This window comes from Tiliqua scincoides, chromosome 4 (assembly GCF_035046505.1).
Source record: "Tiliqua scincoides isolate rTilSci1 chromosome 4, rTilSci1.hap2, whole genome shotgun sequence".
Lineage (NCBI taxonomy): Eukaryota > Metazoa > Chordata > Lepidosauria > Squamata > Scincidae > Tiliqua > Tiliqua scincoides.
Window position 1 is genome coordinate 127,097,928 of NC_089824.1, and position 17,287 is coordinate 127,115,214.

The window sequence follows — 17,287 nt, forward strand, 5'->3', positions numbered from 1 at the left end:
TTTCTAGTGACTTGGCCTTATGCTACCCTGATGCCCATTAAGTGTGCCCGGCACTCTGTTGCAAGCACGAGGGCAGAATGGCAGCAGACCAGGTCCAGGAGGGGGGTGGGACAGGCCTGGCAATCTAGGCCATATCCTAACCCCCCCCCCTTTTGAGCAGCCCAGCTTTTCACTGCCGCAGATCTGAGTAGCCCCATTGAGGTAGCTGCTGTGCAACATAGGGTAAGTGGAAATAAATCCCCTTACTCCAAGTTGCATGGCAGCCATCTTCTACCCTTCTATCCTGGATACAGCGCAGGCCAATCTGTCTGCCTGTTCCAGCACAGGATAGGATTGGGCTTTCAAACACTTAAGTGGGCTGGCCTTGACAATGGGTGTTAGAAGAATCTATTGATACCTGCATTCAGAATTAGATAGGCCAAGAACTCAAACTATTAATGTTTTTCCAAGCTATCAGTTTTTGAAATATATATTTTTAAGTAGTCAACAAATTATTATTTGACATTTAGGCAGAATATTTATAAACAATACTGTTAACTGACAATCAGATCAGTAGAAATGTATACCTGGTTATAGTACTATCAAAGTATGGCACATACTGCTAGGTTCTTATTCTAAAGTCCAATGAAAAAGAGGTAAAGAACAGCCTTTTTTACCTTCCGTACAGATACTCTGCAGATGCAAGGATCCAAAACCCCTGAAGTTGCACTTGCACTCATTTTACACATAAATAAGAACTGTTTCTTCCAGTGAACACAGTTTGCCTGCACCACTTCCCTGTAAATTCAATAAATTACAAAATGATTACATACTGACAAGACAATGGGAAGGTTTCAGAAAAGCAAAGAAGAAAAACATTGAAAAGGAAACTGCTCAAGCTACCCATTTCTCCTGTAATCAAGTCCTTCATTTAAAATGTCAATTGCACTTTGAGATTATTTTTTATTGGAAAAATATACCTAACACAGTTTATGTGGAATTCATTTCAGTGATGGTTGAATAGGTGAATAACCAGATGATATTCCATTTGACTCTAGTAATAGGCACAATATAGCAGCTGTTCAGATGTAATGCTAAGCCACAGCTAGAAAGGAGAATGAGCCTTGGGCTTGAGTACTCCTTCCTCCAAATGCAAGGCAATTACTAATTTCTGATCCAAAGCAGCGTTTTCAATTATAAACAGGTTAATTATGGTTTATGCTTAACTGATAGTGTCACAAGCGAGGATCAAACAATGCTGCAAGAGGAGAGGGCCAAGATAAACCTAAAGTATTCTTTACAATCTAAGAAAGCCACATAGCCCTACAGGGCATCTTTCCCAGAGGATTATTTTTTGCAGTTATCAGCTAGCTTATTACTCTCAGAGCAGTACTTTTGATGTTGAACATCTCATTTTTTCTAGCACTTAAAATTGTTCACAAGAATATTTAAGAATTGATATCATGTCTTATCAAACCAGATATCAAGGCAGGTTATAATACATTTGACCACTCAGCTGTGGAAATGATCCTGTCACTCTTTGAAAAGTAATCCTTGGTGGCTCTTGCTATTTTTATCTTTATCTCTATCTCCTGCAGCAGCAATACTTTTGCCCTTTAATTTATTGATTTGAAGGCTGTGCCTAAGAAACTCTGAACTAGGCATGCTTTAAACATGTTGCCCACAGGCAATCCCTAGTTTGTCACGGAGTGCAACAAATCACCGTGCATCCAATCACAGTAACAGTACTATCTCTATGTGTGCCTCAGACTTAGATGTAAAACACAGATAAATTCAGCACACTTTGCATAGTCTTTTCATTGTAATTGTTTCATTTAAATAATGCCTTTTCTTGGTGGCAAAAGCCAGAAGTAAATGGACTTTGTTATCCTCAGAATCACTAAAGTCAAAATCTCAAATTCTGGGTCCTGATATAACAATGATGCCAAATGTCTAAGAAAAACTGATCTGTACAACTTTTCACGAACCCACTGCCTGCCTTTAGCCAGGATGCCTTGCCTGCATGGCCAATGTTAGCATGCCAAGGATCTGTGGGCTAGATACTGTAGAGGCCTGCTAACATAGCACAGAGAGTGACCAAAAGTCAGTTTAAGTATGAAGACAAGCCATATTGAAATTTTTCTTAGCCCACCAGCACCATGTTTAAATCAAGCTGTGACTTCTCTATAACTGAAAATTTCAAAGTCCTGCTACAAATAAATCCAACTTAATTAAATCATGTAGTTCCTAAATTTTTGTCTTGGAAACAAATCAGGTTTGTACAATAAGTAGTGTATGCAACATCGCTTCTATCATACTCTGGGCTCTGGATGTGTTTGGCGGGATGGAATTGTTCCTTTTCAAAAACCTTTTAATAAATTATTCTGCCTTGGATTTGCTGGTAACCATGCTCAAACCAGCAAACAAATATATACACACAAAATCTATCCACCCACACAGACCAGGGCCTTCATCTATGGAGGTAAGTGGAGACTGAGAAAGGAAAACATCTGAAGAAAATCATGTCTAGAAAAAAAATGGAAGAATGTCAGTTTAGGAAAAAAAACATGCTGGGTTTCTCGGTACAGGCAGCCAGTTCCTAACAAACTGATATAATGAGGCTGCTGAAATCCAGGATGTAACAAGGAACAATTTCGGAATCTGCAGCTAACAAATGTGACAGCAGGTATTGAGGTCGAAGAAAAAAAGCAGAGCTTTGTGTGCTTTGGAGAATTCTTTGGCTTTGTAAGAAGTTTCTGAGTACAGTGTCACCCTGCATGTCAGGAAGGCATGTTATTCTGCAAACTGTATTTGAAATTTGCATGGAAGTCTGAGACAGCAAATAGCACAGAAGTGTCCAGACTGGATTCCACTAAAAAAATTACAACTGCCTAGATTTGCTCTCTTTTTTAGAGAGTGGAAAGAAGTAAATTCAGAACTAGACACCTGTTAAAAAAAGCTTGCATCACTAACCAGTACATTTCATAGAGCAGATATTCTCAAGTGCTGTTACTGCAGCCACTTGCAGCAGCACTACGCCTTATAATTGCTGCAAGAACTGGCGTTTCCTACAAACACGTAGTGTGTGGAAATAATATATGCCATGTGTACTTATCTTTAAGCACTCTTGTATAGGCATATATTATTTCCATATGTATTTGGGGTAGGAAACAACAGGGTTTTGCCTGTCATGTATGGCATGCACAATGATATAAAGCAGAAGTTGCTTTATTTTAGAGCTGTATTGTTGTGGAAAGAAAAAAAATCAGAGAAAAGTCTAATTTCCTGCATATCCTTCAATAAAGGGCTCATTCTCACAACCACTTCTAGTATGGTATCTGCTGCATGTTAACTGAGAGCTGTGAAATAGGACATCAGGTCTTCTTCCCGATACGGTATGATGACAGAGCTATACAGAAGAAATACACCAGGCTACAAACTATTAATTTCATTATGTTCCATAGTATATTTACAAGGAAATGGCTACAAGAGTTGATATTTTGAAGCATTATTTATTTCACCAAGACACTTGAAATCACTCTGACAATAAAGTCCCAATGTATATTCATTTAGAAATTTGTTTTAGCAAAGCAAACAAAGTTCTCAAAGTGGTTCACACAACAAGAGGAATCTTATTCCTCTTCAATCTCAGAGATGCTTCTCTGTTCCAAAAGGGATCACAATCTCTTCAGTCTTACTGCTAACAGCTCCCCCACTGTTGTACCTTTCCCTGCTGTGACAATTTGTTCAAACTGAAAACCAGGCTGTACTTTTAAAAAATACAGTACTAGTAAAGTATGCCAATATTTTAAAAACTGTCACATAATTTAATGTGCATGATTTGCCTATAGCTGAAAAACATTCACACATAAATCAAGAAAATACTGCAACTAGAAATGTGAGAGTTTACAAAGTTCTCCCCCCCCCCAAAAAAAACAAAAAAAACCTGATGCTCATATTGACTGGTTACCATGGAAGTGAACTGAAATGATGGCCTACTTGGCAACTGTGCGAAAGAATATGTTGATGAAAGCTTTCCATTGTGAGTCAACTTCCTATGAGCCTTAGACTGTAATTTTACCATGTATTATGAATACAGTCTTTAATGCTTGACTAATCCAGACACATTGAAAAAAAGAGACTCCAAAACTGTATTATGATGCAGCGGTTTTGTGACCATGCTCCAAAACAACCTCTTTTAGGCATTCCTACCAGGAACCAGTAGTATGCCTTTTTGTTAAATTTTTGAAAACTGCTGAAAAATATTGGAAATAAGGAGGAAAGCCCCACCTCCCAAGACTTGGATCAGCTTTGGAAACATCCTCAAACACAGTACAAGAAACTAATGGGGGGAGGGGCAATGAAAACTTTTGGTGGACTCATTTCCCAGGCTGGTATTGAGTCCCCATGCTGGGGGGGGGGCACTTGCAATGATACAGTAAATTTGCACTTGGAGCAGGGTTGACATTGTAGTTCCAAGACAAAATCTGGGCATGATCCAGCCAGAGCTAAACATTAAATCCCAGTGACTTTGTTGTTAAATATGTGAACACGTTTATCTCTCTCCAGTTCACACCAACAGAGTTTAAGATTTTATCAATGTGAAAAGAAACTTAGTATCCCCATTCCAGAGCTACAGTTGCATAAGCCTACTGTAATGCAGTACTGCATACTAAAAACATAAAACAGCAAAGTCCAATGACACCTTAAAGATTAGCAATTTTATTTTGGTATAAAGATTTGTGGACCAGGACCATCAGATGAATAGTTATGGCAGTTATGCATATTATAGTTACAGATATGTACACAGGTAGGCAGAATTGTAAACATGATGCTCAAGGAATAGCACAATTATATGCATTTGGAGACTGTACAGAAATATGATTGAAGACAAGAATATCCACAACAGGAGTCAATGGTGATAGCATGTACTTCTCCTGCTATGCTGATTTAATACACAGAGAGGAACAATGAATTTCTGTAGTGAAAAAATGTATTCCAGATGTCTACTGGACTGCACCAGAATCAAATCTGCTAAAAATACACTCTGGTTGAAAAGTTTTATGACAGAGCCATGATTTATGCTAAATATATTAGTTACCCAATTCAGGATTAATAAATACAGTGGGCCCTCCTCATCCACAGGTTTGGATTGGAACACAGAGATTTGACTTACTGCAGGTTCCAAATCCGGCACTGGAGGGCCTCATTGAACCTTCCAGATGCAACTAAAAGTGCCTTTTGGTCGCATCTGGGAGGTGTTAAGTGCATGGAGGTCAAGCATGGCATCCATGCGCTGCCTCTCTACATCTCAGAGAATCCCCAGATGTGACCAGAAGGTACTTCTGGTCATGTTCAGAGGTCTAAGGGATCCCCTGCAGATCTCGTTATCCACAGATTTGGTATGTGCAGAGGGTCCAGGAATGGAAACCTCCCACAGACACTGAAATCCCACCTGTACTTATTTAAAATCAACCTATCAAGCAGGAGTACCTTACATGTACCTTCTTCCTCATGTTGGGGAAAAAATCTGTACTTTAAAGTAAGACATGGTAAGCACAGGCTACAATAGTATCCAACTTTCCTATCCAATCCTATCCAACTTTCCAGTTGCCAATACAGCCATAAAGTAAGGGAACAAATGTTCCTTTACCTTGAGGAGACCACCATGATAGCCTCCCCACTGAAGAATGCAGCACATGCCCCATTGGCATGGCTACACTGGCACTGGAAAGTTGGACAGGACTGGGCCCACAGTCATATTTAAGGCTCTACTCCACTCCACCCAAGAGTAAGTCCCACTGAATATACTGGATCTTACTTCTGAGAAAATGTGTATACAATTATGCTGTCAGTCCCATTGAAATTAATGGGACTTAAGTTAGTAACAATTACCTTGTCTCATCAATTTCAACTGTGCTTAATTATGATTAATTTTCCTTATATACAGCTCACTATAAATAGCATTGTACCAAATGCCCTAATTCCCACATGAAAATATTAACTAAGCAGCCCAATTAGGTGTGACAGCATGACATGTCTATCATCATACATATCTGTAAAAAGGAACACCACAAATACAATTAGAGTTCAGCAGCAACAGAGCATTAATATTGCCCCAAGCAATGAATCAAGAAGTCCCTAATTTGAATCTTGCCTCTGCCATGAACTCAGTACATTGCTTTGGGCAAGTCACTCTCTTGATGATGTAATCATCATTTGAAATAAGCGAGTACCGTATTTTTCGCTCCATAAGACGCACCTAGTTTTTAGAGGAGGAAAACAGGAAAAAAATATTCTGAACCAAATAGTGTAATAAAATATTTAATAAACTATAACAGAATAACATTTGAACCATGTAAAGTGAACAGCAGTCAACAGTGGCATTAAGAACCATTATCACTGTCATTAACAGAGACTTAAAGGTTTAAGTACTCTAGTTTTCTGGAAACCCCAAGAACTCATCATCGCTAGAGTCAGAATTTATGAAGCTCACAAAAGCAGGTGCACACAAATAGGGGATCACATTATCTTTCTGCTACAATGATGTTCTGCCAAATCCCAATCCACTGGGCCTTGTGCCCGCTTAAGGCTGATCAGTCCCCCTTGTGCAACTCACCAGTGCAGCAAGCAAAAGTGAGTCCAGTTCTAGTCCACAGATGCCAAGTAAATCAGCCCCATCAATTAGAGTTGCCAAATCAGAGTCCAGAGCCAATAAGCCAAATTACAGTCCAAGGTCAGTCAAATCCATCACGGTATCCAAGTCTAGTCACAATCCACAGTCAGATTCCAAATTCAATAAACCCAGTCAGTCTCCTCTCCTACCTCCAACCTGCACTCCTTCAAAACCCACAAACCCTTTCTGCCTCAGGTACTCCTTATATCCCTGGGGGCCCTATTGCCTTCCAGTGGCTGCAGCTGTGCAGCACACTCTGCTGGATGCCTAGGCCTTACCCTTAAAGGGGCCACTGCTGACACCACATCTACCTCCTCACCAGTTCTTCCGTGATTCCAATACAAATGAACAAGTGGAAAGTCCAACCACAACTTGAATTCTCAAGACACAACAAACCTCTGGATTTATGGAGAGAACCGAGCCTTACCTGGGGCTTGTGCAATAAGCAAACACTGGCATTCTGACCAAGGAGACAGTTTTTTCTTTGTGATGGGGGGGCTTACATTCAGATGCTGGATGAGGTGAGTGAAAGCGCCCCTCCCCTGCTGTGTGAGTGTGTGTGGGGGGGGGACAGTGCATCTGTGTGTGTAAGAGAAGGGGGCAGCTTGTGTGTGTGAGAGAGGGGGAAAGTGTTTGTGTGGCAGAGAAGTTGTGATGCTCCAGGCTTGGGGTGTGGGGGAAAGAGAAGCTGTGATGCTCCAGGCTTGGGGGGGGAGAGAGGCTTTCCTGGGAGTAAGCCCCCCTGACTCTAATGGGACTTACTTCAGAGTAGGCATGCACAGGATTGGGCAGCGAGACCGCCACCCCACCCACGCTTTCCTGGGAGTGAGCCCCAGTGACTCTGAGACTTACTTCTGAGTAGACAAGCGGGCTTGGGCAGACTGCCACCCCACCCACGCTTTCCTGGGAGTGAGCCCCAGTGACTCTGAGACTTACTTCTGAGTAGACAAGCGGGCTTGGGCAGACTGCCACCCCACCCACGCTTTCCTGGGAGTGAGCCCCAGTGACTCTGAGACTTACTTCTGAGTAGCCTCTGACTGCCCGGGGAAGCAGAGCAGGGCGAGCGGGCTGGGGCGGGGGCAGGGCTGGGGCGGAGTGTTTTTTTTTTGTTTTTTTTTTTGCAGTATTCGCTCCATAAGACGCACACACTTTTCCCCCCACTTTTGGGGGGGAAGTGCGTCTTATGGAGCGAAAAATACGGTAATTTTGGGAGACCTATAAGTAACGTCTAGTTGTATGTTTATAGAAGATGAAAGATGCTACAACAGGCCACATAGACTATGACTGCCGCACAAGTGTATCATCATCCACACCATGCAGACAGTTTGAATCTATCCTACAAGCCAGTCTCATTCAAGAGAACTAGATGTAATGGTACAGTATAACAGGCTAGAACAGCAATTTTCAACCTTTTTCATCTCACTGCACATTGACAAGGCACTAAAATTGTCAAGGCACACAAACAGGTTTTTGACAATTGACACCATGCTGCCAGAGGAAGGCACAAATCCCCCATCTGCCTTACTGATAAATGACCTTTCCCCAAATTCCTGTGGCACACCTGTGGACCATTCGCAGCACACCAGTGTGCCACAGCACAATGGCTGAAAATGGCTGGGCTAGAACTTGGCACTAATGGAGCTACGGTCAAGTTTCCAATAGTACTTCAGACAGTCTTGTGGACACAGAGAAAAAAAGACATTATTTCTTCTAATCATGTCTGGCTGCAGTTATTTAAAAAGAAGAAGAAGGCGGCTGTTCAATTAACTGAAGTCAGAGAAATGGCAAGGCAGGAGCCTTTTAGAGCTACAGGATGCTAAGTGCTTCAACTCATCAGCATGTGAAAACCATCATCTGTTATTGATGAAGTAACAATGGTTAGAGGACTGTTAAACATGTAAAGACAAGCTTCAGCTCCTTTTTGTTCTCCAGCACAAGATTCTATTTTGTTCCAGAGCAGAATGCCAAGTGTACTTCCATTCACAGAGTTAAATGCAAATAATTAATTGAAGGCAGAGATAAACAGGAGAATAGAGGCTGGAGAATCTCTCGCAGTACTGTTTAAATTTTTTTAAAGGTTCAGCAGGTGAAACCTTTTCTGATAAAATAGATTTACAAACTCTTCCTCTAGCATTCACAGAACATAAAACCAATGTATTTTCAAACTGACGGCACTGAAATCATTAGTACTTGGTTTTTGTATACAGGCACTGAAGATTTTGTTCTGCCTCACCTATCCACCAGTATTCTGCAAGAGTGAACACAGTTCTGTTGCATATTACATGGTAGGAAGAATTCAGCCAAGTCCTTCCCAGCTGGATTTACTCTGCTGCATAGAATTAATCAAAGCTATTTGCCAGTAAAATGTTTCTGACACAGGAAATAGCAAGAATTTTCATACTTTTTTACAATAAAAAATGCAGTGTAGTTCTAAATGGAACTGCATGTTTTAAAATGAACTGCTAAGTCTCACATATATACTACTGAAAAAAGAGTAAGCCTTCTAGCAAAAAAATAAATGGGAAACAGGATCCTTTTAAATATTTGTAAATATTCCTTACACTATATACATATAGTGTATATATATATTGCTTGTTATTCAAGAACAGGAAATAACTGCATGAGCAGAAAAACTGACCTAGTCAGAATCTTTGCTTCTGCAAATCAAGGATTTTTTTGAACACCCAGAGGATTAGGTTCATAGTCCTGCAAATAATTTACAGCCAAAGTAATACAGTACCAACATTATGTTTTTTGTTCACTTTTTTCCTCTACCACCATAGCTGGAAAGAATAAGATCTTTCTCATTCCAAGTTCTTCTCAAGAACACTAACAACAAATGCTAATCACTTCTATATTCATGATGATAGAACTGATTTTTCCAATTTTCCATTGTACAGTTTAATTCAGTGGTTCCCCAAACATTTTAGCACCAGGACCCACTTTTTAAAACCACATGCTATCAGAACCCACCTAGGTTCACAAGAATAAAAACGCAAGAAGTTCACTTTATCAACCAATCAAGCCTGTTTTTATCCTAGTTCTTACTATGGGAGGGATAACGACTGCCTTCTGGAATGTGTGTTGAGCTCCTTGTTCATCAAACTGGGACCATTCTGGTGGTCTTGGGTTTCCCTTCGCCTCAGTACTGAGGCATGCTTCCTTGCTCAAGAGTAAACACACACATATGGCTCAGTTTCACTTTCCATAGGGCTCAATAAATTTTTGTTGTTAGCTGGGGGGGCTTCCTTCTTGACAGTTTGTTAAGGCCTGCATTCACTGGATCAGGACCATTCTGGTGGTGCTGTGTTCCCTGGCCTTCAAAGTGGACTGAAGCAGGTTTGCCTACTTGTGAGGAAACACACATGTGCTGTTTAATTTATGGTTATATAGAACATTTGAAACTAATTTGTAGAGGACTGTATCTCAGACTGATTCAGCTACAATACTGTATTGTGGTTTGGTTCAAGATTTACTGTGCCAGGAAACAAGTACTTATCTGGGCGAAAGCCAAGTCATAAAAAGCAAAATTATATCAGCACTGCAGAACACTATGCAGTGACTGCTTGACATTACTTTTCCCTAATTATATTTTGAGAATCTTCATATGGAAAAGTAACTTCACAAAATGGCAAAAGATCAATGTCATTAATGCGCAAATGGTCAAATAAAATCCTGAAATCTATGAATAGAGAAGTCACCTTAGCACTTCCCAAGTTGTGCATTTCAATCTTCTGTCTCACCAGTTGCAGATGCACGTTTTTATTTTTTTTGCCGATTGTTCCCCCCCCCCAGGAAGACATGCAGAAAGCAGTTTTATGTGTTTTTGTTCCAAAGTGCATTTCCATAAATTATACTTAAATTATAATAGCTTTAAAAGTGTACTAGGTTAGGTGATACAGTCGGTATTGTGTCAGCAGATGCAGTCACAGTCATTATACAGTCATATGGGTGTTAGAAAATGGTTTTATTTTTGGCAGATTTTGGTTTTTTGTTTTTGTTTTACAAAAATAAAAAGTACAGAAAGCAGTGCTACTTGTTTTCCGTTATTGCTGAGAGCTGTGATTTATTCAAACCAGAGTTCACTCCTGGTTTGTTTTACCTTAATGTGGTCGAACTAAACTAAAAATGCAACAGTCTGCTAACAAAGAGCAGAATCAAAAAGGAGCACAAAGCAGCCCACGTACAAACGAGGAGGAAACAGGAGAAGGAGCATGTGAGTCTGCAACTTTCTGAGGCTCATTCCTGAAGCAGAAGACCATGGTTTTCTGTTACTTCTGAAATGGGAAAAAGGACCCATAGCCCAGCTTGCATTTGAATTCAGGTCACTCAGGCCCAATGACAATACATAAGGCAGTAGATCACACTGGCTCAAACAAAATGCTACAAGACCAAAAACAAGCACTGCTGGATCAGGTGGAAGTACCATCCAAGCACTCCATACCCTCTCCTGCAGGTCCTGGCCTTCCATTCGCATCGGGGAAGCCTTGCTTGGAACCCAGCAGTCTCCAAACTGGAGACCACTGATCTAGTCGAATATCCCATCTCCCGCAGTGCCAATCAGGTGCTTTCTGGAAACCAGCAGGAGATAAAAGCATAACATTCCTCTGTCATTACTCTCCTGAAACTAGTATTCAGAGGCACGCTGCCCCGGATAAATTTAAATATTTATTACAACAATAGCCCAATTATTGGCCATTTTGTATTTAAGAAATTGACACACATTCACTCTTAATGAAAATTCCAAATAGATAATTCAACTAAACAGAAAGCCATTTATAGGTTGAGACTCATTATTCACTTGGGTTCCATTCCAAGCACTCATGTGGATGGCAAAAAACACACTATAGCAAATCAATTTTAAAAACAAAGTTTCTTTGCTCCAGTGATTTAAAAACAGCCTTGCTGATCTTTGTGATGTAAGATAAGAGTCATTAAGAAGAAAATTCATCAGTAAGTCCTCCTCCAAGAGCTTACAAAGGCACTTCACTCAGCCCCTCCCTTCACCAATGCAAAGTGTGCTCAGGGGGAAGGGAGGGGTCGCCTGGAGAGAGAAGGACTGATGGATTGTCACCCAGCTGCCCTCTCTCTTTCTCATTAAGGAGGCTATTGTTAAAGGACTATTCAGTTTTTTAAACTGATTTTAAATGGATGCATTTTTCCCCTTCTCCAGGGATCAGCACATTCCTTCTCATTTGCAGGGGCCATTCGTGTTGAGTCAAATCTGTGTATAAAAAATTCATGTGTAAATAGGCTGGACCTGTAGTTTGAAGTTTACACTTGAAAAGTGCTGCTGTCAGTTCCACACTAAGTTAAGTTTCAGCACTTTATTTTGGTATATTCCCACAACTCATCCAACACATATATGTTAAACTGCAGACAGTCATTAGCTCAATGCAAGAATACTCCAATTGTTCTTTACTCTTAACAAGTTCACAATGAATACAATAACAGTTGGATGTGGGAGTCAGCATAGCAGAAGGACAGCCTGAATGTCAGAGTGTTTATTTCAACAACCATGTTGCTTCAGTATGTAAAACAAGATTTATGGTAAAATGGGTTTTTAAAAAATTATCTATATGCAACTATAAGTCTAAGAACAATGGTGAAAATAATAAGATTTTCAGAGAGCTTCAAAGTGTAAATTTTGGGAGAGCTGGTTTGCACATAAGGTGGCTTTATACATCTGGCAGATGAGGTAAACAAGTGCATTCACATCCTTACAGTTATTTTAGTTCACCTGCCCGCTAGAAGACAGATCTAGGACAGAAAGAAGTTTTAAAAGGCAATTTGGCAGATAACAATATTGTGATGGGATATGAGGAAGCTTACATGTCTGATGGAAGCAGATGTGTATTTGTAGAGAATAATTGTCTTTCTTACAGAGACTGATTGGGTAAATAGGAGAAGAAATATAAGAAATTGAAGACATATTGGATAAAGATTTTGATTTCTCTTGGGAGAATGAGAGAAAAGGTTTTTGTAGGGATGTCTGAAGACAGATTTGTGTAAACCTGTTTGGGTAAAGAAGGAAGTGCTCAAAGGGGGAGATAATGAAGAAATGGCACCCAGACTTGTTGTAAGGAAAGATTTTTGAGATAAAATGGGGGGGAAATCACTGAGCTAGGAGACATACTTAGAGAGGGATTTCTAATTTGGTTGGGCGATACTGTCTTATAGGGTCAAGGTAATTGAGTAGAGAGAACATACCTGTTCTGAAGGATATCTGGAGAGAGATTGCCAGTTCCAGAATAGTTCCAGTTTTACATTCAGAGATATTTAATATATCTTGGAAAATAGTGTTTTCTGCTAAGTTTGAAGACAAAGTTATGCAAGTCAATAGAAGAGTGGCTTCTCAGGGCCCAATCCTATCCAATTTTCCAGTGCCAGTACAGCTGTGCCCATGGGGCATGCACTGCATCCTGTGGTGGGGAGGCAGTCACAGAGGCCTCTTTGAGGTATGGAAACATTTGCTCCCTTACCTCAAGGCTGCCTTGCAGCTGCACCGGTACTGGAACGTTGGATAGGATCTCAAAAAGGACATAGTGGATATGGAAAAGGTGCAAAAGAGAGCGACTAAGATGATTGCTGGGCTGGAGCACCTTCCTTATGAGGAAAGGCTATGGTGTTTGGGCCTCTTCAGCCTAGAAAAGAGATGCCTGAGGGAGGACATGATTCAGACATACAAAATTATGCATGAGAAGGATAAAGTGGATAGAGAGATGCTCTTTACACTCTCACATAACACCAGAACTCGAGGACATCCACTAAAATTGAGTGTTGGGAGGGTTAGGACAGACAAAAGAAAATATTTATTTACTCAGCGTGTGGTTGGTCTGTGGAACTCCTTGCCACAGGATGTGGTGACGGCATCTGGCCTGGATGCCTTTAAAAGGGGATTGGACAAGTTTCTGGAGGATAAATCCATTACGTGTTACAAGCCATGATGTGTATGTGCAACCTCCTGATTTTAGAAATGGGCTATGTCAGCATACCAATGCAAGGGAGGGATGCAGGTCTCTTGTTATCTGGTGTGCTCCCTGTGGCATTTGGTGGGCCGCTGTGAGATACAGGATGCTGGACTAGATGGGCCTATGGCCTGATCCAGTGGGGCTGTTCATATGTTCTTAACCTCCTGCTGCTTGGGGCAGGTCATCAAGTGCAATTCCCCTTATCTGGCAGTGTACCAGCAGCAACCTCTGCCACTTACAGAGGAAGCAGGGAGAAGAGGGGAGTGGTGGGCTCCCCACTCTTCCTTGAAAAGGAACATAAGAGTGACAGAGGAGAGGCCTTCTAACCAAAAGCAGCCTGAGGCAACTGCTTCAGGCAGACTCATGAATGCATGAGCCCAGCTTCTGAGGTTCCATGATCAGAAATGACTCTTGGTGAGAGAAATATGGCTTTTTAAAAGTTGCTTTGAACAGAGAAAATGAACACATATAGGCTGGACTTTCTAACCTACTTACCCAGATTGTGCTTTAATCTCCTTTGACCCAGATTTCTATGAGAGGTGCCATAGAAATTCCAGGTGCCAGGTCACCATTGTTGCTTGAAATTTCTAACTAGGGTATGGTTGAAAGGCTGTGACTGAGGGATAGCTGTTACTCAAAGCATGATAGCTGCTGAATCTATTGCTAAAGTTGTTGGAGCTCAATATTGTCAGCATCAGGCAAGCCTGGGATGGGGGCAGCAGCAGTAAGAGAAGCAGCAGCAGCAAGATCTGCCAAACTGAGGGAGGCTGGGAGGTGGAGACGATTACTGAAAGCGCTTTTCTCACTCTTACAGACTTGGGGGTGGGTGGGTCACATGGAGCACATACCCTCTCCCCTCTCCTCTCCAGTAGACCCTCTATGTGGAAATGTGGCTCTTTGCAGTAGCAGTCCCTCTCCCCATCAGCCCAGGAAAGTGGTAAGGGGAGGAGAGCTTCTTTAAGAGTACATGCCTAATCAGAAGTAAGCCCACCAGGTTCAATGGAACTTACTCATTGGTAAGCAAGTATAGCACTGCAACCTTAGTGCCATGAATTTTAACTTTAAAAAAGTGACAAGATGTAAATGCTTTGATCCAAAAATAAAGATACTTTACATCTATTTTCTGTCACACTGACACCTGTCAAATTCTCCTACCACTGCAGGATTGGGAAATATGCTTTTAAATGCTTGTTTATATGTAAAATCTAATTTATAACTTTCACTAGCACCTCATGAGATATTTTTCAGCCAGCATTAAAACATTAAACTCAGAAAACTGAAAAATACATCTAGCAGTTAAATTTTTTGGTTGGCTCCTAGATTCAAAGGGAATTTGTCAAGCCCTGTATTGGGAATAGCCACAATCATACTTATTGTGTTCTTAGCCTAACACAAGAGAACCAGAAGCCACTAGTATGAAGTGACTACATCTCTCATCTTGGATTTTAAACGCAACCTTGTAGTTGAGATACTTCAATGCTGCTGATGTGCAAGGCACTAGTGAGGCTATTTCTGGAACTATTAGTGAAACCCCATTAGTGTCTATTCATAAGTAAGTTCCATTGTGTTTAATGAAGCTTACTCCAAAATCGGTAAGCATAGGACTGCATCAGGTTTGATCATGCTCATGAAGCTTAGAGCCAGCAGAGAAAAAGGTTAAAATGACTGAGGAAATGGAAACTTGTATTGCTGAGCTGAGGAAAAAGGTTGAGAAGGGATATACAGTACAGTAGTTGGAATTTACAAATATAACACAGAAAAATGGAGAAATGCTGTAGAGCAGTGTTTCTCAAACTGTGGGTCAGGACCCACTAGGTGGGTCGCGAGCCAATTTCAGGTGGGTCCCCATTAATTTCAATATTTTATTTTTAATATATTAGACTTGATGCTACCATAGCATGTGACTGCAAATGTTACAGACCTGTACTTTTCACAACTATGTATATGCTTTTAACAATGATAGTAAACAGGACTTACTCCCGGGTAAGTGTGGTAGGATTGCAGCCTAGGATTGTTAAAAATTTCCCTGCTCGATGATGTCACTTAGTCATGACATCACTTCCGGTGGGTCCCGACAAGATTCTTTTTCTAAAAAGTGGTTCCCTATGCTAAATGTGTGAGAACCACTGCTGTGGAGGTTAAAGAAGACGGGGTACAAGCCGTTATGTGTATGCGCAACCTCCTGATTTTAGAAATGGGCTATGTCAGAAGGCCAGATGCAAGGGAGGGCACCAGGATGCAGGTCTCTTGTTATCTGGTGTGCAACCTGGGGCATTTGGTGGGCCGCTGTGAGATACAGGAAGCTGGACTAGATGGGCCTATGGCCTGATCCAGTGGGGCTGTTCTTATGTTCTTATAAGACTGTGGCCCGAATCCAAAGAGTTACTTCAGGCAAGCCCTTGGGTATTTCCAATGGGATTACTGCCTTTTTTATTTTGAACAGTCCATCCCTGTTCCACAAAGCTTTTGAAAGTCTCTACTTCAAAGGCAATTTGTCCTAAGGCACTTTGTCTGCATGCAAATATACATGTTTAAGAAGCTCAAGCCCAAAGCTTGCAAAGACTAGTTGTGCAGTTCTCTGGATCCTGACCTGCAGATATGAGAAGTGATGCATACAAACAAGACTTTAGTGAATTAAGATTCAAAATCAGGAAAAGTCCCTTATTAATTTTTGAAGCTTCCATAGAATCAAAAACACTACTGTGATTCAGAACACTGATTTCTCAACAGAGTTGGGAAAATTTCACTTTCATTATTCTTTATTTATTAGAGCATACACCTCTAATAATCACAGGAATATTTTTCTCCCTCTGAAGTTTCAGACACTATGACAACTATAGGAAGGATTTTTGGCCCATTTAATCTTCATCTGGTGGGGAAGAACCTGAGGATGGCTTTTGTACGAGCCATCTACACACATTGTACATTTTTTGCATCTGTGCATACTTGCTCATGCAGAGAAATATTTAAGAATTTCAAGGCTGCTACCATGAAAATAGAAACCATTGCCAACTGGAATGAAACTTAGCCCCCATCTGTGTAAAGCTTCTCCATATGGTTTTGACAATTTTATCCACCAACACTGCAAAATGCAAATACAGAGGAATTGTGTGGTGTGGTAAAATCACTGGAACTGTGTAGGTAATTGTTTTGTGTGCACATAGAACAGCAGATGGAGAGGCCTCTACATGGTCATGCTTCTAGTCACCACCCAGGTGGCATTTTGTGTGAAAGAAATACACCCAATATGTGATCTAATGGTTTAAATTTTGCCTTTCGGCAAGAGAACACCTATTGGTGACTATCAGACAGTTTGCATGTCAGATTGGCTACTGAGTCTGAGGCTTTTATTTTGTTGTCTATTTTTTTCTGCCATGTATGGCTTAACACTCTTGCTAAAATCAACAAGAGCTTTCTACTACGCTGGCCTCTTGGTGTGGCACACCAATAATTTCAGCTCTCTGCCAATTACATTTGGCTAGAGGCATTTGTTTCTGGTAAGATAGAATTACAGTCCAAGTCTTATTAAACACAGTGGGCTTACTTCTAAGTAAAATAAAACAATTTTCAAACATCTCTACATACAGCAGATTGGTTAGTACATAAGAAAGCTTTTCTTAAAAAATAAATTTGTATGCTGCCCTCCTAGTCCCATCCAGTC

At 40.8% G+C, this 17,287-nt stretch overlaps 1 protein-coding gene across 2 annotated transcripts in view; it reads right to left on the reverse strand.

Moving 5' to 3' along the window:
- Positions 1 to 17,287, reverse strand: part of EEIG2 (EEIG family member 2) — a 41,445-nt gene that overhangs the window by 22,138 nt on the left and 2,020 nt on the right. For both annotated transcript variants that reach the window (XM_066625034.1, XM_066625033.1), the window contains exon 2: positions 657 to 777. In XM_066625034.1, coding sequence (XP_066481131.1) covers positions 657 to 777 — 121 coding nt within the window. The remainder of the gene's footprint in view (positions 1 to 656; positions 778 to 17,287) is intronic.